General features: G+C 33.6%; 1 protein-coding gene across 2 annotated transcripts in view; it reads left to right on the forward strand.

Annotated features, from left to right (window-relative positions):
- LOC106672039 (inositol hexakisphosphate kinase 1) overlaps window positions 1–21036 on the forward strand; it is an 82598-nt gene that overhangs the window by 19122 nt on the left and 42440 nt on the right. For both annotated transcript variants that reach the window (XM_014403131.2, XM_014403130.1), the window contains exon 2: window positions 17651–17731. Coding sequence is in view for 1 of the 2 variants with exons in the window: in XM_014403130.1 (XP_014258616.1) it covers window positions 17651–17731 (81 nt within the window). In the remaining variant the exon portion in view is untranslated. The remainder of the gene's footprint in view (window positions 1–17650; window positions 17732–21036) is intronic.

Consider the following 21036-nt stretch of genomic DNA (forward strand, 5'->3'; position numbering starts at 1 on the left):
TTTTGATAATACAGGCGATCTGAGACTTGTATTAATACTACAAATAAAGACGGGTATTTTACATAAACTTTAATTACTAATGACTGTTGTAGTTCCTTCTATTTTAAACAGTTTTTTTTTGTATTTTCGACTTTACAATTTAACTACGTGTACATTAACTTTTTTTTGACAGCTTGGTAATTTCAGCCACGAAGCATTAACAAAATATCGCTACACACTCGATACACAATCACACTAATAAATACATTCATACCTACATATATTGATCGCTTCGTACTGTTTGGTAGATGGAGTACTCGATATTCCTCCATCTATCTATTCACTACAATAAACTACTCTAATTTGGAGTCGATGTGGTACTTCAAAAGTTTTCCGCCTTAGACCCAGGACACTCACGCAACATGAGGGGCGATGGAGATGCTACTTCGCCATCAGCCCCTCCCCATTCACACTAATAAATACATTCACACCAACATACATTGATTGCACTCATTCTGTTTCGTACTCGATAGTCCTCCATCTACCTGTGCTCTGTAATAAACTAATCTAAATTGGGATTGATGGGGTATTTTTATAAAATTTCCGCCATCTGCCCAAGTCAAACACAGAACCTGAGAGGCGATGGAGAAGCTACTTCGCCATCAACCCCTCCCTATTTTCTTATTATGAAGCAAAATTGTACAAGTTGCTATATTAATAGTACTAGTTTATTTTATGTGTGAAGATTAATGACTATTTAGAGATCGTGAGATGCTGTCTGGTGTGACGTAGGTTTTCTAGCATTGTATAAATTCATTTTTTCACATCCTACATAGATTGGTATAATTTAAACAATGTTTATAAATCCCAGACCCTGAAGTTGATCTCAATAAAGCTCGAAACGTTGGCACGATAAAAAAAGTTTTCTAAATCTTTGCATTTTATTATAAAACAGGACCGAGTAAATATCAAAAAATGTATTTCATAACAAACTACCACGAAGCAAAGTATATAAAAGTATTTGTATACTTTTTATTCATTCTTCAACTTTAGTTTAACTATATTATTTTCATTAGTTATTCAGATATCGTGAGATGTGGTCGGGTGTGATGTAGGTTTCAGAAAAACATTTTCTTTATCGTGCCAACGTTTCAATCTCTTATTGAGATCATCTTCAGGGCCTGGGATTTACAAACAATGTTTACATTTAACAAATACATTTAGGATGTGGAAAAGAGAATTTATACAATGCAAAATATATTTTATATTCAAACAAATATATATTATTTTCTCAATAGACATCCCATGAGTTATTTACGGAGTTACCGCTTCAGCAATTTTTAAGAAATTTTGATCGGGTTTATTGTGGTGTTTCTCCTGATCCACGTGCAATCGACACGACTTGACAAAAAAAATCGTTTTGGTTAAATATATGTAAAATCAAATGTATAAAATAATAGTGGTGCCTTATTGTTTTAAACTCCAATACATAGATCGATAATGTATTTATTTGCAGTCCTAATAATAATGATAGTGATAATGATAGTAATAGTCAAATGCAATATTTAAAAATATAATCTGTTTAAATCTTTCCTCAAGATACATATTATCACGAAAATAAATATCAGTGTAAAAACCGGCACGGTATTTCCAGCTAATCTCCGGAATTCCTCGTTCATCTCAAATCAGATCAACAAAATTTTAAAACAATGGGAAATTGTATTTGAATATTTATCAAGGTATTTAGTCAGAAGTTTTCAATGGTTTTTCCCCTTTGTGGGATCGGTATCTTAAAAATGTGCCTTACCAGCGAATGCTATATCAGATTTCTTCTTAGCCGAAGGAAAAATTTTATTTTAAACAAGATTAGTCACCCTAGCCTGTCGCCACAACCGTTTTTTGTTGTGTTAATCATTTGGCTGCAACTTATCGCAAAGGGCGTCTTCGAAATATCAGAAAAATATAAACGTAGCTTATTTGCGTGTTGTGTTTTCTTTTTATCCCTCCAGATACTAGAGAATAAACAGAAAAAAAATTATCTACCGACAAGTGAACTAATCAATTTACTACGTCTCGGTAGTGACTTAATTCCATAAGCATTTTGAAATAGAAAATAGCGTTTTCCTTGTTCCTTTTTTATAGAAAACCGTTTACCATGGGAACAAAAACCTTTACTGATAACAAAGGTGAAAAAAGTTATCTAATTATGTGATATCGTTGTTGATTTTTTTTTACCTTATAGATCAGCCGGTCAGTTACTATCACCGTTGGTTAGTGGCCTTTCGTAAAGACAAATAAATAAAAAAACACCTTCGATTTATTTTTCATACCGTCGAAAATTATGAGCTGATCTTTTATGACCTGAATAATTAAATTGTACAAAATAATCATTCGTATAATTAATAGTATGATCACAAAATATCACCATCGAAAACAAAAATTAAAAAACCATTCTAATCACTAAAAACAAACATAGAAATAAATAAGATATTAAAAGAAAATTATAGGAATTTAAAAGTCGAATTATTAGTCTGTTTCTTTTCCAAAGAAGGACGAATATGATTAAATATAACAAAAAAAACACATAAATATAAATTTCCAGTAAACAGTGTATAATTGATATTAGAAGTTAAACCAAATTATTTAATTAATTCAAGAATAACATTGTTGTCAACTTCCATCGATAAACTTGGTCTGACGACAATTTAATGCTAAGCAGGTTAAGGCTTGTATATAAAAGGAATACACCGTTTACAGTTTAGAAAGTATTTTTCATTATAAATAAGTTAAATTCGAATACAAATAAGTGTATAAATTCAGGGGCAACAATTTCTACTTTTCAAACAACGAATTCCAAAATTGTGAACGTGAACTTTACGCCAAGAAGAAGGGTAATGGTTGTTACGGGGTACAAAGAGGAAGACGTGACGCTATTTGTAAGCCGGGCTTGAAATAAGGTCGGCCTGGCCGAAGAAAGAAAATTAGAAAAGTTCGTCTTGTCAAACTGTAAAAGAGCATTGAAAAAGTCAAGTGTAAAATCGAAACAAAAATCCTGCAGAATATAACATATTCGAAACTTAATACCGAACGACCTTTCGCTTACTATACATTTGTCCATCATCATATAACATAATTAGAAAACTTTAATAGAATTGAATTGGTAGAAGAAAACACAATGTCTCTCACAAATACAATTCAATTCATGTCGAAATACGATTCGTCTACTCGGATTAACTTTGTTATTAATTATTCAGAAATCGTGAGATGCGGTCTGGTGTGATGTAGGTTTCAGAAAAACATTTTCTTTATCGTGTTTATTGAGATCATCTTCAGGGCCTGGAATTTACAAACATTGTTTACATTTAACAAATACATTTAGGATGTGGAAAAGTGAATTTATACAATGCGAAATATATTTTTTATATTCAATCAATATATTTCTACTCACTCAAACTGTCTTCTGTGTAATTGTGTCATTCTTGCGTGTCGTGTTGAGAGTGCCAGTGAGATATTGCTGTTTTATGTTTATATACGTTGGATTTTGATGATTTTGGATTTTGTTATTAATATGCTTCATTTTTCCTTGATGATGATGATTCTGTGATGAAATCTATGTCAGATTTTCCTCAGTTATGTGAAGATGAACTATATTAACGACATGGACTGGGACCATACCTTAAACTTAAACAAAAACTGCCTGGCGTATGGATCAATACTCAGATGAACATTCGACATAATATATAATTTCATTTACTAGTTTTCATGGTCCGCTTGACCAATTAATATCTTTCAATTAATTAAGGTTTTTAGTTGAGATAAAAAAGTCAGTGTCACGAGCGGGATTCGAACCCACGTTCTTCGGCTAGATACGCCGCTGCTCTACCCCACTTGAGCTATCGTGACCTCGATCCACTCGGACACTAATCGCTATCAAAGGTGGGGTTGAGATGGGAAGTTAGTTGGATCGAGGTCACGATAGCTCAAATGGGGTAGAGCAGCGGCGTATCTAGCCGAAGATCGTGGGATCGAATCCCGCTCGTGATTTTTTATCTCAACTAAAAACCTTAATTAATTGAAAGGAATAATATATAAACCAGACCACCAGTTTGGCTAAAGAACGTGTCATAATCAAGATTAATGATTGGTTGTAGAACAAATGTAAATTCAGATTTGAAATATGAAAAATGCGGAAGTACCACAAGGATACATATTCAGCCCAATTTTGTTTAGATTAATCCATAATTCGTTCATGGCTGTCATATTTCATCAGGATCATACGATCATCAACAAAGATCATGATTTTGCCTGTAAAATATTATCTATTTAAATCTTAAATGAAAAAAGCAGGAGTTCCGCAAGGTCAAATAATCAGACCAACATTTTTCTCGATATATAATGTATATATTGTATATGGAGTGAAATATTTGTTATTTCAAGTGGTTAGTATTTTGCTTGTTGGTTTTGGATCTATAGTAAACACGGGCACTCCGCACCTCCCCGATACATAATATGTAAGTCACGTAAATAAATCATATTTCATTACTTTTCACTCGGATCCTTCCTTAGACCAACTTTTTTATAATAAATATATTAATAAATCATCCATGATTGTCATATTTCTTGGTGATCGCACCAAGATGACCTATGATCAATATATCTTGATGTGGACGGATGTCGATTTAAATATTAAAAGAAAAAACACGCAAGAGTTCTGCAAGGACAAATACTTAGCCCAACGTTGTTCGCAATAAATAAAATATCAGACTCATATATAAATCTTATTTCATTCCTGTTTCACAAGGATCGTTTATCAGACCACTTTTTTAAATATTAAATATGTCAATAAGTCATCCATGGAACGTCACATTCATTGATGTTCGTACCCAGATCAACAACGATCATGACTTTGACTATGGCCGAATGTTACAACAAGCAGGAGTTCCAGGATTAAGATACTATATAAATACTAAGATAATATATAAATCATATTGATCGCTGAAGTTCATAATTATCAACATAAATGATTTTAGCTGTAAAGCATTGTCAAACATGATCTCATATACGAAAAATACTGGAGTTGCACAGAGACCAATAATGTGACCAACATTATTCATACTATATAATCCAGAAATGCCTATAAACGTATCTTAACTAACACTAATGATTTTATTTTAAATTATTATCGTAACTGTTAAGTGGAAAAAATATGTGGATGAAAAAACTTTTTTTCCTCCTGTAGCACCGTTCCTTTTTCCATTTTCGCCGAGACGAAGAACCAGCCGGCAATCAAAACAAAAACGAAAGTCGTCAAACTGGCCGAGGGGCGCGGCGCAGCGGACCCGCAAGACTCATAAGCCGAGTGGGAGCGGTCGCCCTGGAGGGGGTCTGGATATAGACAGGCAGTCTGGGAATTTTCCACTGACGCTCCTCAGCTGATCAATAACGTCCCAACTGACTGTTCACACAGAGGAAGGTCGTGATCAGCTGTTCAACGACCCTTTTAAGTAACCACCTCTTATAAGGATACGTCCTTTTTTCCTACCTTTTCCTCGTTTTACCAACCCAGGGACAATTCTTTATTTACGATGTCTCGATTATTAAACGGCCCGATAGGAGTACGTAAATGTCAAGATTCGCAAGATCCTTCGTCCACCTCTGTAACCTATTTTATAAAGGACGATCGGTGGAAAGTCTTTCAAACAAGTTTCAAAAAACTTTTGTTAGTAGTTTAGTTGTTCAAATCATAATCTTGCTCAAAAGTAATCGAGGGTTTCCCTCAGCCCATTGGAAAACCCTGCCTACCTTTTTCTTCTTTCAGATATGGGAGTCCAATTGTAGATAAAAACCACGTTTTCCTTGTTGCCTCTTTTATTTATTTATTTTTTATTTTTTTATTTTATTTTATTTTATTTTTTTTTTTTTGATAAGCTAGCGCCTCAACCTCTCAAAACTAATAATTAAGTATAATCGAAGACAAAATTTTATAGAAATGAGATTTTAAGAGGTCTAGGATTAAAATTAACATTACACTACGGTTCAAAAAAGTGTGAAATTTCTTTTTTTTAAAGATAATTGACGCGCAGTGTCAGCGTAGTTACTTCTCGTTGAATTTTCTCATTGGATCTGCGGGTTGAAGAACCCCGTTAGGTCGTATCTGGTCCGTCAGACGGGTTATGACACAGATTCAACACTGAAGGTGGCGAGAAGCCAAAACGCGCCCGATTTACAAAAAAAGCGAGGATTCACTGGCCCAAACGATCATGATCTTTGTCACAGCGAATATTGCCCGATATTTCAGCGCTTTGCGCTATCATCATCCCGTGAAATCTTCCAGAAAAAAAATCTCTACACCTGTATATTACACCTTTTTCTTACTGTTTTTCTTTTAAATGTCTTGTAGGTGAATGAATTTATTAGCAAGGTTGTATGAGGGAAAGTTGATGGCGGAGTAATGAAGTATGGACGGATTTTTTATTTGTACGCGTTGGAAACATAACTTCTTCAGTTTTCAGGATGTCGGGACACGGAAAAAGTAAACCATTGTCCGTAATCTGAAGGAGCGAGGTCGGGGCAAATGCTGAATGGAGGACGTTACATAACTCTTTTTAACTGATTCTTTATTGGGTGTGTATCGAGCCACAGCACTAACATTACGATATTTTTAAGATAATAAAACCATATTTTCACTCGATATTTAAGGTGATAATATATATTGTACTTTTCCTGGTTCCTTTGTTCAGTTCAATTGACTAGATCCTTCTTTTACGAAGTAGGTCAATGAGTGTCATCGATGTAATTATTTTTCCTGATTTTCTTTGTCTCCGAGGTTCTCTCTCTACTGATTGGTGTTTCGCATTCGAGTGGCAGTTACAAATGAGATCATCATTGGATGTACTTATGTTGTGTAGCTGTTTACTCAGATGTCAGTGACCGGTAGCTCTTTTACTCACCTGATTTTTACCCTGCTTAACTGTAGCAATTTCTTTCCCAGTTGTAAGGGTTCTGTAACCATGAGTTTAGTCCATATTGGCTTCTTAAGTTTGCTCACTTATTCTGTTTTTCCGTTCTTGCCAGTTTGTTCATCACTCAGATTTTCTTTGCACGTTTGCACTTAAGATGTCAGGTTGTTTGTTTTATAAAGGTTTTGGTTGCATTCACCGGCCATTTTGAATTATTATTAATTAAAAATCTAAGGATTGTGCGGGATTTGTAGTATTCCAGTATGACAAATATAAGAGTTTGACGTCGTACCCCATCTGTGTAATACTGAGTGGTATATGGCAAACAGGAGCGGCGTATTCCAACGGTAACCGGCCAAATTTCTTATCTGAGTAAATAATCGACATAATTTGACGAAACGTCATCCATTCTTTTATCTTTATGGCGTCGTAATACCGTCGAACATTCGTCTAAAACGGTCGCACAGAATCTGTCCACGTGGCATGAACGTTTACAGTTCTGTGTTATTTATTTTTTACGCTTATCATGTGTTTTTGTTCTTTTCAACCTTCTTGGCTAAATGCACGTTCGGTATCATCCAGACATGACAGTTTTTATCAACAGTCCAGCCCCCGTCATCTTTATGATAGGAAATATTTTCTTTTAAACACGCCACTCGGATTTCTCATTGTAATACTATTACAAAGGCGATTTATTTTTATCAAGCAGTCTAATTCGCGATGTTCTTCGCTACAGCCGTCAACCTTGTGTCGAACGCTTTTCGGCTTAATGCCATTTTTTAACGTAAAGCCAAAAAAAGAATTCAAAAATAACTAATACCGCTCACTATGGAAAGTTTTACCCCCTTTGTTACGAAACGCCAATTTTCAACTTCCGTGTTCACATGAATGTTTGTATGTAAATAATGTTCCCTGAAAATGAAGAATATAGATAAAAGAGATGAGAAATCTAATCGTCGAGTAGTTATAACGAAAGTTTTTCTTTGCTTAATTATATTTTATTGTATTTTGAAAGGGTGGTAACCAAAACCCGTCCCAGGATTTCTCAGTCTCTAAAAGAAATTCGGTACAGCATTCTGATTTTGCGGGAATTTTTGGATTAATTAATTATCTAAAATATATCAGAATATTACAACTAATTTAAAAACATTAATGCAATTAATTATTATATACATTAACTTGAACACGTTCTAGGACATTTTGTCAATAGCTAGGAAAAATTTGCAATTCTGATAAGCATTTTTTTTTATTTTAAAAACATTAGACTTGACAAGTTTTACAGCGCTTTAAGGCATGGGAGCACAAATTAAAAATTTTAAATGTGAAGCGCCCTAGAAAAATGAGTTAAAAAAAAATCAAAATCAGGCCAAGAGGAAAATGAATTATAATCGCTATAGAAATGTGTGGTGTTTAGTGACAGTTAGTCTGTGATTATGAGATTGAGATGCGGTCTGGTGTGACGTTGGTTTAGAAAAACATTTTCTTTATCGTGCTAACGTTTCGATCTTCATTCAGATCATCTTCAGGGCTCAAAGTGTTTGTTTTCCGTGTAGATGTGTCATTCTTGTTTGTCGTGTTAATAGTCAACTCTGTAGACAGACAAGTTCACACTTCACATCCTACATGTATTTGTTTAATTTAAACAATGTTTATAAATTCCCCATTATAAACATCCCAGCCCTGAAGATGATCTCGATAAAGATCGAAACGTTGGCACGATAAAGAAAATGTTTTTCTAAAACCTACGTCACACCAGAACGCATCTCACGATCTCCGACTAATTATAATCGCTATTAATGGCATTATTCCTGAATAAAAATTATTAGTAATTGTAATATTATGTCAGGCCTATTTCATTGAGGTTTATTTTAATTTGAAAACTTTTTTATTACAATCTGTAACCTTAATTACATTATGCAATCAGTATAATACACAAACGACATGGATCATGTGTCGTGAGGCGAGTAACAATCATTGTTTCTCTCCGAAGTCCCACCGAGGAGGACTCTTCAGAAGTCGCGAGGCCATCTCCTCATCACTCGTTCGGTGGGATTATGATGGTAGTTTCTATAGGATAAGGACTCGGCAACTCGATTGAGGTGGAAATTTAAAAATGTTATTTATTGAGATTATTTTTTGAACGAAAGGGATTTTGAGGCCGTTGTGAAGAAGTCGAAGTAAGGAGCATTGACTTTGGATGTTGGAAGGTTTTGCGGTGCCCCACAGTCCGTCCACCGTACGTTTACTAGGTCGCGATGTCACCTCCTCTTCAGTCATCTAGGGAGATTGTAAAGGTTGTTTATACTGGATTAGGCAATTCGACTAGCGTGTTTTGGGGATTATCTTTTGCACTAAGAGGATTTTGAGGTCATTGTGAAAAACGGTTTTGATGGAGGGTAGTAAGGAGCATTGACGATGATTCTGAGGACTGTATTCTTTGGATATTAAACGATTTTGTGTTGCTGCACAGCTCTATTATTTACGTCCAAATAGTTTTTATTATTGTCTTGCAGGTTATCTGTTTGATTTCGTTGAAAAATGATTTGTATGATGAGTAGTTACTACTTCATTCTGTAGAATAGTTTGAAACGTTGGTTTATTGTCGGTCGTTTTAGTCGAGTCTTTGTTTCCGGGTTTGTCTTGTGACTATATGGAAGCCCAGGTAACGGAGGCAGTCTGCTTTTGGGATGGGAGTATCATTGAGGAATATTGTAGGAGTGGTTTTGCTTCGAAGGGAGAAAAATACATTAGTGGTTTTCCTTTCATTAAGCTTTATATGCCAGTGTTTATTCCATTCGGCTATTTACAGTTCTTGTAAACTCAACTCCGAACCTATTGTAGGATCGGGATCAGAAGATACCACAGGTGTATCGTCGCTAACGGTGGAATGGCGACCATCTACCACCGATGTCTGCGGTGTAGATGAGGTCCAAGTACGCTGCCCTGAGGTCCCGCTCCCAGTTTAAAAGAAGTAAAATTTTTATCCAATTGCATGCTTGACGTTTAAAAAGAAACAGATCTCTGTTTCGTTCGTGGTCCGCCCATCTCGATATGCTTACCACTTTTTTCTTTATAAGCGACCCAACTTATAGCGTGCACTAATTGTGACACGGTTAAACGGAGAATGCGGATAATTAAGGAAATTTAACCTTTCGGTTTAATTGATCATCCACGCTTTCACGCGCACGATCTTCAACATTTTCAGGGGAAATATAGATTGGATAAAAATCGTATCGCGTGAGCAATTACAAAGGGCCTTTTATTACGAAATTCCGACCTTGGGCTGAGCAAAAGCATATGCGTGAGATAATATTTTTCAGCGGAACCAAAAAAAACTGGGTTGCCAATGAATTCCCCTTGCAGGGGATTGATGGCAAAATTAAATTTACACAATGCAGAAGGATTTTTCTGATTGTTTCCTAATTTAATATGACAAACATTAAAGTAAATTCAACCTTATGTACATGTCTTTCTATGATTGTACAAAAGTTTGCCTCTGACCAAGGACGTTTGGCTTCAAGATAAACATTGTCGAAATACAACAGAAATACTTTTAAATACTTGCCATACGGCCATTCCGTCACGACTCTAAATGAAATACACGTCACTAATTCGTTGCAGAAGACCATGCAAAATTAAAAGAAAACTCCTGGCCGGGAGCCTACAAAATCCTAATTATGCCCAGTCTACACGGAAAAAACGGTTCTGCCCTGACAAACCGCCAACATTTCTGTCTTATTAATTGGAGGTAAATGGTCAGATTCTTCAAAAATAACCATCCAGGCCGTCCCCCTTGGACAGCTTGGAGTGAAAGGTTCTTGTCATTTCCCCCCTCCCATCTCCGCATAAATAAATATCATGTTGAGAGCTCTATGAAAACTTTATGTTCCTGACAGCCTTGCAACTGATTTATTGACAGAGAACCTCGTCCCTCAAAGTTCTTGACATTTCTGAAATACTTTTCCCATTATTTGTTAGACTTGCTTGTTCGTACTTCCTCATTATATTTCCGAATAATTTACTACGCTTTTTTTATATAATTTTTTTGTTGTTAATCATCTACGTCTTGCATTAAAACTAAAATTACTTTTTTATTACGAATAGTTTCAGCATAAATACGATCTCGAGGGTTACATTTATATATATATATATATATATAAACACAATTTTTAATGTAAGCGTTTTTGCAATGTAATTAATAAAATAACGTATTTGAGCACCAATCAAAGACAAACCGATATACAATGATAACAGTTTTAAACAAAGAAAGCTAACAAATGAACATAAAAGGAAAGAGAGAGAGAGAGAGAGAGAGAGAGAGAGAGAGAGAGAGAGAGAGAGAGACAGACAGACAGACAGACAGAGAGAACAGGAGAGTGGGAAACAGATTGACAGAGGGACATACAAAGATAGAGGGTATAGGTAAATAGATAGAGAGGATATAGAAATGTATAGATAGGTAGGGAAAAGGAGAGAAAGAGATATAGTGGGAGAGAACGAGAGAGAGAGAGAGAAAGAGAAAGAGAGAGAGACAGAAGAGGAAGATTGGGAAACAGACTGATAGAGGGACAGATAAAGATTGATAAGTATATAGACTTGTTCTTTCAACGACACAACAAATAAGGGTAAGACACTTAGCATTGGATAGGAAAGGAATCGGAAGTGGACCAATAAGTTAAAAGGAAAGGATACGGGGAAGGTTAAAAGAAAACAAATAAAAGCACACTTTTTGAAACCAAATTAACTGAAAACATAAAATATATTTACAAAACGTATATACAAGGCAAACCCAAAATTGTGACGGATGAATAAAACCTTTTAATTATTCCACTCTTTAACTTCTACCTGTAGCCATACAACCATACAACATAATCGCTCAACTCAGCCCTGTGAGAATTAAATTATCATACAATATAATTCTAAAGATTGACACTAGCTCGAGCAATAGATTTCGATTCTGGAACCCACCTGATCTGTTTTTTCCAGCTCAAATTGAATATCCCCCTCCTCTGACCTTCCGCCATTCAGCATTCTAATATGTGCCCCATTCACTTTTCGGAATATCTCTGAAAGTGTCATCCCCAAATTGTGAGGGTAACAGTAGATAGAGAGGATATTAAGATATATTGATAGGTAGGGGGGGAGAGAGAGAGAGAGAGAGAGAGAGAGAGAGAGAGAGAGAGAGAGAGAGAGAGAGAGAGAATGAGAATTAGAGAGAGAGAGAGAAAAAACGGGAAACAGACTGCTAGAGGGGCAGATAAAAGTAGATAAGTAGATAAATTGTGAGGATATAGACATATGTAGATAGATTTTAGATAGGGAACGAGGGAGAGAGAAAGAAGAAAGCAAGGGGGAAGGCGAGAGAGATAGACAGAGAGAGAGAGAGAGAGAGAATGAGAATTAGAGAGAGAGAGAAAACGGGAAACAGACTGCTAGAGGGGCAGATAAAAGTAGATAAGTAGATAGATTGTGAGGATATAGACATATGTAGATAGATTTTAGATAGGGAACGAGGGAGAGAGAAAGAAGAAAGCAAGGGGGAAGGCGAGAGACAGAGAGAGAGAGACTTCTCATGAGTGAGATTGTAAGACAGAAAGGGATAAAAGGTGATTACGATAAGGAGAAAAATTGACATTGAAGCAGCGATAATCATAATTACACTGGGGTAAAATTTGTCGTAAAACATTCACAATTCACATTTACAATCATAAATATTTTTTAATAAAATATTATCTTTTGTTTTTTCATAAATATAATTAGTAACAATAAAATAATTTTAATCTTGGTACTTCTGGTATTTTGTGGGCTAGACACCATTTGGGAATCAGTGTTGAGAGTTAATCTTTTAGACAATTTTCATATTTCAAATGGAGATAAGAATTTCATAGCATAATCATGGTAAATATTGCAGCTCTTACGACTTGCAAGTCGGCTGAGGAAAAGTTTATTTCTTTTAAACACAAAACTCTTAATTTTTTTGAAGATTGATATTCTTTACAGCCGGTATAATGTAAATTAGTTTATATTACCTCGTGAACCATTTTCTTGTTCTACAATGATTGTGAAGTTTTATACGGGGTGTCCAAAGTTTAAAGGCCCATTCAGGGTCCGAACGAGATTACCGTATTTTTTACATTGTTTATCTCCGGTCCCACGATCCAAGGATGCGTCAGATTGTTCGTTATGATTACAACTTACGAATCGTTTTATCAATGTAGAAAAATTGATCTCGATAAAATTTGTCTGATTGTTATCTGTTGAGTGACATCTGACAAAACTATCCCTGGCAAGAAAATAAATGAGCTTGGGGTCGACATTTTCTAAATTGTTACATGTGCGAAACTTATTTCTGTCAAAATATTCCCGTTGGGGCGAGGTCAGAAGAAAGAAATGAAAATAAAATCTACCGTGGTGCTTGTTAATTTATAAAAAATTTCAAACGCTTACCAATTTAAAGAAAAATCTTGTTTAATGGTTATAACACTTATTGTAGAGAGAACATTTCCAAGGGTAAACGGAACATTTATCATTAAAAAAATAATCGAAAAATAAATCTCCAAGAAAATAAAACGGGCGAAATAAAAATCACTCCACGCCCTTGCAGATCCCGGCTGCGACCTACTGACCCTAAATTCGGGTTTCTCAGGCGCCGGAGAAATGGCATTAGCTGTCCGGAGGAACAAGTCTTTAAGACAAACTTGTAAATTATTTCGGTTTATATTCGCCTTGGGTGAAACAATCTTTATTTTTGTATCAATCGAGAATCCACCGAGTAAATGAGCAATGCCAGACCAGTCTCTGGAGAAAACTGGGACAGGACGCCTCAACTTGTGCACCGACCAGTTCGTAGAACGGTCTGTTCAATTATTTCACCCTTCGGAAGCTTGTAAGAACTTTATTTCGTTTTATTACAGAGGTCTATTTCTTAAAAACAAATATTCTTCTAATCTGTTTTTTGTTAAATAATATCATGCATTAGAAGCTTTGATAACGAAAATTGTCTCGCCATTGAGCTTGTGATAATCAAAATCATATTTCATCACTGTAGATTTTTAATTTCATTACAACCTATGTCTAATCAAATTAAATGGGCTAATTCTGACAAATTAAAAAAAAATATTTTCATCGATAACACTAATTAATAACACTAACAATTTTGTATATATGATAGTATTAATGATAGGTCAATCAAAGTTGACATACAGCTCGCGTATGTGTCCGGAATGTTGAAAACATTGTTCGATGTATCCCACCTAATTGAAGGATGCAACCCCTTGGCTTCATATAGGGAGCGCGCAGGAAACTCACGATATGAGAATTATGCTTGAGCACGACAGTACGTGGATCTTCTGTTCCGATAAAACGGTTGTTTTATTCTATATATTTTGTGTCATTTTGTGTTTGTTGAAATTGAATGTATTTATTAGTGCGAAAGTGTAGTGTGAGAGGGATACGCAATATTCCGCTATTGACTCACACTCAATTAGGTACCAAATACTCTAACTGTAAATAAGAAAGAATGTCTTTAAGAGTGAGTGGGTGTGGGAATTGATTTGACTTAAGGAACTGATTGTCTTGGGAGCTGTCCAAAGACTGCAACATCCGGGGTGAGTGATTCTCGCGGCCTCAACTCTCTCAACGTACATATGCAGATTTGAACTTATATAAATCGGTTATCAGTAACTTCATTAAGGACCAACAGAGTAATATTCCATTTTATAAGAATAATTGATGTCTTTGATGATATCGCCGCTCTATCAATACAAATAAAGGCAAGTAAAGTATTAGACCTAGTATGCTCCCATGGGGGATTCCCAATTATTTTTCATAGTTTGGAATATTGATTTTCATGTTTGTCTTTAAAATGTCATTTAAACTCAGCGTGATAATTACATACTGCTTTGGTAGCCTGTGTCCCATCGAGGAAAATAGTGGTACAAATTAGCTATTATCTGAATTTAACGGAGACAAAGGGACATTCGACTCCAGGGTTTCAACCACAAGGTGAAAGCAAGGATTCCTGCCGCTAAATTTATCGGCTCAAAACGGAACATGATATTTGTAATGTTTACTTACTTGCTTTGGGATGAAACATATTAATGATAAATAAAACAATAATATTAGGGATAATAATCAATGGGGCGTCAGTGGCGGCAACGGTTAAGCAGTGTAGACACTGCGCTCATCACTGTAAGGTAACGTCCGGGGTTCGAATCCAACGGCCCTTCACCATGGGCTGCATTCTTTTTTCCAAAAACACCGACACCCTGAGGGTTGATATGACTTCTGTTGCGAACCCTCGTAAAATAAAGGGGAAAATAATCAATATCACATCAAGCCTTTATCCATCAGATTTTAAATAAACAAATATCCATCTTACTAGATTTTCTATGATAAAATAATAATAAACGTAGAAAGGTCATCTAACCAAATTTATATTTCTATAAATATTAGTAAACAAGTAATAAAAGAGGTTTTATCTTCACAACTTTTCAACTCATATTTAACTAAGGGGAGTCATTAGTTACGAAGTAGTCATTAATAATCAGTAATTAGATTGTTGTCATTTCTTACTATCTGAGTTTATACTGTGTAGACACGCGTAAACAAAATTCTATTAATATCAACAACTAATAATAATAAAAATTATTATAATTGGAAATACTTAAAAATATTTTTTTTAAATACTCAAACTAAATGGATATATAATAATATTATAAAACAATTGTTGGTATAAAAATATTCAAAATATAAATGATATAAAAACTAAAATTTCTTAACATTTCTTTAGAAATGGGTCGTGGGTCAAAGTAGAACGAATAGTATATAAGAAAAGAGCTCTCTTTGGTATAAAAAATTGGTAGTTATCATAAGAAACATTCATTTCTTGTACAATCAATCAGTATTGACACATAAATGACATGATTAACACATTTTTTCACATCCTACATGTATTCGTAAAAATTAGACCATGTTTATAAATTCCGGGCCCTGAAGATGATCTGAATAAAGATCGAAACGTTGGCAAGATAAAGGAAATGTTTTTCTAAAACCTACGTCAACCAGACCGCATCTCAAGATCTCCAAATAATCATTGACACATAAACTTCATTCAAACAGACATCATTAATTTTCAATCATTATAGAGCATCGCTTGTGGGAAAAACTTAAAATTTTATTAGAAAATAGTGGATCGTAAAACTAATGGCATATGAGATAAGAGCCCTTGTTGATATATCAAATTGGTAGTTATCAAAGGAAAAATTCAGTTCTTGTAAAATCAATCAATATTGACACTTAAATGACATGATTGTCACATTTTTTCACATCTTGCATGTATTTGTAAAATTTAGACCATATTTATAAATCCCAGGCTCTGAAGATGCTCTCAATAAAGATCGAAACGTTGATTGACACATAAAATTCGTTCAAACAAGTACTTCATTTAATTAACAACTACTATGGAGCATCGCTTGTTTGAAAAATTTAATTTTTCTTTAAAAACTGGTGGACCAAATTAGGACGAATGGTATATGACAAAAAACTCGCCTTGGTATGACAAAACAGGTAGTTATCAATTAAAATATTCTGTTCTGTATTAATCGGCTTTTTTAAAGTAATTCCTTCAGAACGTTTTACTTTTTTTTGCTTTGTAAATTAACAACATTGGTCATCAGATCCTTCAAAACTGGTGAATATGGAATCGGTTGGATATGTTGAACGATGGTACGTATCGTTTAATTACTGTTTATAAATACAAGTCAATCATGGAAATAATCACTTTTTGAATAATCAGTTGGTAGATTGATTGTAGTAAAAATGATATTTTTTACTGAAAACTTTTATGAAGGAAAATAATCTATTTGAATAATTTAAAGTTCAATCCATGATTGCACGAGGACAAAATGGAGAAGAGAAACACGTTCATGATTCATCATGAATTTTTTAAATTAACTTTTTGAGAAGATTGATTGCGTAATAGAGGGGAAATTGAATTATTTAACATTTGATGTTTGTTGTTTATAAAGACTTTTCGTAAGAGATGACTCGCCTTTTGACTTTTGAGCCTTCCCTCGCGTCTCAACGGACAGACAAGGATGCAATAAAAAACCCAGATAAAAATGAGATAATCGCTACTTTAATCGTTCATTCCGAATGAATCTTTTCGATTAAAGTAAAAAAAAAAATCCCCCGCGACCCGTTCGATACGGGTTTAACCGCAGTGACGTCGTTCGGTTATCCCATTCCCTGTTTACGGCTTCGGTTTGTTTTGGCTTGACGTCAGGATTTTTAAACGGCCCTCCTCCTTTTTACGCCATTTACAAAAAGTAGGTGGCTTCGTTATTTAACGGAATAACTTTTCTAATCGCACTTTCTACAATTTGTGTCGAAAAAATGTCAGTTTGATCCCCGATAACCTCGATTTGGTCACAAGTTTACAAAAAATTAAAATAAATGTTACGACCTCTTTTTTTTTGCGTTATTTAGATTATACTTGAAACCAATCTTTCAGATTATTGTGAAGATAATGAATTTTCCTTAGCTAAAAGATAATGTTTAAGTTTGAAAAATAATTGAACTACTTTTTTTTGCTAATCTTCTTAAGAACACTAGTTAGGTCGGATCAATCATCTTTTCGGGTTATCTTCTGCTTCACTAATCAATCTATTTGTACTAAAATGTTTTATAATATTTGACGTTTTCTTTTTCAGATTTCAATATTCGACAATAAATCGTCTCAATTATTTCGAAGAAGCTGTCACAAATCTCGTTGGATTCCTTTATCGTCAACGGTAAGTGTGAGAAATATCTCGAAAAATTATTTATCCCTTGCTTAGTCCGTTTTGTCACGTTGCCATACCAGATAGGTCCAGTGACTTACGATCCTTGGTCGGATCCCAAGGGTGTACCTTGTCGTAGACAACCACTGCCAATTCTAAAGTATTTTCATTTTCAAAGTCTAGGCGAAACGGGCGCATCCGGATATTATAAAAGCTTTTATATAATTCCAACTAAGAATATTCGACGCTTGAATTTAAAATATTGCTACACATTTAAATTCTCCTAAAGATCGTAAGTGGTTGTAGCTTTCCTTGTAAACTAGACATTTTGAACGCCATAATTGCATGCTTAAGAAAATATAATTAAAAGAAATTTCAGTCTGCAAAATCAGATTTTATATAATTAAAACAAAGAGAAAATGTTATTCAAACTCGTATTTTATCGATATTTGAGCATCTCAAATAACTAAGCAGCTCTTGTTGCTGTAGCAATTTAACAAAATATCACATTTATAGATTTTTTGCAAATAAAAAATTTAAATACTCTATCAAAAGAATGGAACCTTCGGTTTGTAATAAACGTAAGTATTTTTTCGAATATGGCCTTCAACTAACAATAAGTTAATTGGAGATTTCGCTGTGTGGTCTGCGGCGTGGTGAACCTCTAATTTGGTCCGACCGATCATTTTGGTCTGTCCATCCTCGCTGTCTTGTATATCAGAAGCGTTTCGGCATTCCGCCATCTTCTGTCGTCTTCGCCAGGGCCAACGTAACGAGAATAGGTACACGAAATTTATCGGTAACGACCAAATTAAAATTAAACCTGTACAACTATTTTTTAACAATTTCTTGATTTATACAGTTTTTGGACGATAAAAAACGTTAAAGATTGTATTATAAGCATATCAATATACACTTCCATATAAAAAAATAAAAAATTAATTAATTAAATAAAAAAACTAATCACTTGTTGGCACATAGAAACTTACTCAGGGAGATTATGAAACTCACTATCTTTCAAATCACCTTTAAAAAAATTTCAATTAATTAAGGTTTTAGTTGAGATAAAAACCTTAATTAATTGAAAGATATTCATTGGTCCTGCGGACCACGAAACTAGTAAATTTAAAAAAAATCTTATAAATAATCTAATAAATCAAACTCTTAGTCTTTCGCATACAGATAAAATAAAATACCCTAATTAAATGGATATTCGAATAATATATACAATAATACAAACCATTGTGGTATAAAAATATTCGAAATATAATTAAAATTAAAAATAACTTAAAAACAAAAACTCAAAAAAATATTAATAACCCAGGTCAGAGCTCAAAGACTGCAAATAGGAAAAAACCAAAATGGAAATAATATTAAAAAAATTTCTTCACTTACTTATATCAACGCAATATCAGAAAAAAATAGTAAAAATATTTAAACAGAAATGTGGTGTTGATTACATAAAATTTGGTTTTAAATCTCAAAATAAAATCAATGTTTTATACCTCCAATAAAAGATAATGGAAAAATAAATAAAAATCATAATGTAATTTCTAAATTAATTATGATCAATTCGATAAAATATTTATTCGTCATGCAAAAAATATGGGTAACCGGATAAAGAACTATACCAATGATACAAAATATAAAAAAATAACAGTCCTTTCTCAACAAATAAATTGTTCCAAACGTACTCCCGATAGAAAAAACCCAACCATTTTGGATTTTGAACAAAACCATTTTAAAAGACAAATCTTAGAATGCGTATATATAAAAAAAAATAGTTTAAAAAAACTAAGTCAAAAAATGACCGACCAAATGTCCCATTATATTCCGATATTAAAAAAATCATAAAAATAACTTATTAAATTTATTTTTAAAAACTAATTTTAAAAATACATAAATAAAATAAATAAAAAATCTAATATTTTAACTTTTGGCGCAAAATTAATATAATATAACACGGGAAATTCCTTCCTGGGAATTCGTCTTTAATATAAAATAAAAATGCTGAAAAATCTAAAGTAAATTAAAATTATTATGAATAAATGTATAAGAGAACAAATAGTAAAAGTACACAAAAAAATTATATTTCTAATTTTAAAATATGATTTTAACAAATCTGTGCACTTAATTGGTACATTCTTAAATCTGCGGCCTGTCGACATATGTTTTTCAATTTTTAATTAAATATTCCTCAGAAATAATACAAAAATGTATATAAATAAACCTAAATTATGATGCAAGATGGTCAAATCTTTTAAAATAAAATATAGATATTAATCAATTAGAAATTTAGTGCAATATAAGGTAAGCTTTTAATAAAATTTTGTGAAATATGAATATCAATGTTACAGTTACATCTTTTTATAAAAAATACACATACTAATGATGGTTATAAATTCCCGAACCATCAAAATAAAATATACGTAAGTAATGTACTTACGTTTTTATTTTTAAAAAAATTTATGGAATTGTTTTCTAACATAAACCAACAGAAAAATAAATAAGTACAAAAACAGTCAGATTTAGGAGTTTTTATTTTAAATGCTTAGATGCAAAAATTTAAAATGTACACAAACGTTGAGACCAAAAAATTTCAACCGCAATTGCTTTTTTACTTTCGTTATAAGAGGTGTTCTCAGTTTACTGTTTTATCTCCAATGTGAAGAATTTCATTTGCCCTTTTAACAAGATTATGTAAAAATTGGAGTTTACTTTTGTCAAAAAGAGCATACAATACTGAGATGTTCATATTTATCGTGCCTTTTTTTAAAAATTATCTTTCTTTCACGCCACCAGGCATAACAGCAAAAAAAAGTCATTACATAATGACCCAATGTTTATTTTTTCCCTTGTAGATAAGTGAACGAGATTCACACTGAATTCATTACAGCGGGGTGGAATAATTGAGAACAACTCGGAAGGTGGAAAATATTCAATTCTTAACTGTTTTATGCGACGAGAAAGTCATTTTCATAGGGCATCGGAGCAAAAGAGCTTTTCTTTTTCTTTTTCGACGCGTTTGGTATTTCCTTTTAAGAACTTAGGTATTCAGGGCGGGAAGTGAATTTCTATTTTCATTCAAGACCCGTTTACTACGTGCCATTTAGTACAGGAGAGGAACGGGAAAAATAAGTTTGAGCCTAATCCAAGAATCCGTTGAAACGGACCAAGAAACAGGCTCCTTTCATACCCAGACGCTAGCAATTACGAGCCCGCGAAATCGCAGGGGGAATTTTTCTATCACCTTTTAAAGATATTCCTCTCAAAGGTTGAAATATCTAATTTAATTTGACTAACAAGATCTCTAATTC

This window comes from Cimex lectularius, unplaced genomic scaffold (genome assembly GCF_000648675.2).
Source record: "Cimex lectularius strain Harlan isolate CLEC.00 unplaced genomic scaffold, Clec_2.1 scaffold362, whole genome shotgun sequence".
Classification (NCBI taxonomy): domain Eukaryota; kingdom Metazoa; phylum Arthropoda; class Insecta; order Hemiptera; family Cimicidae; genus Cimex; species Cimex lectularius.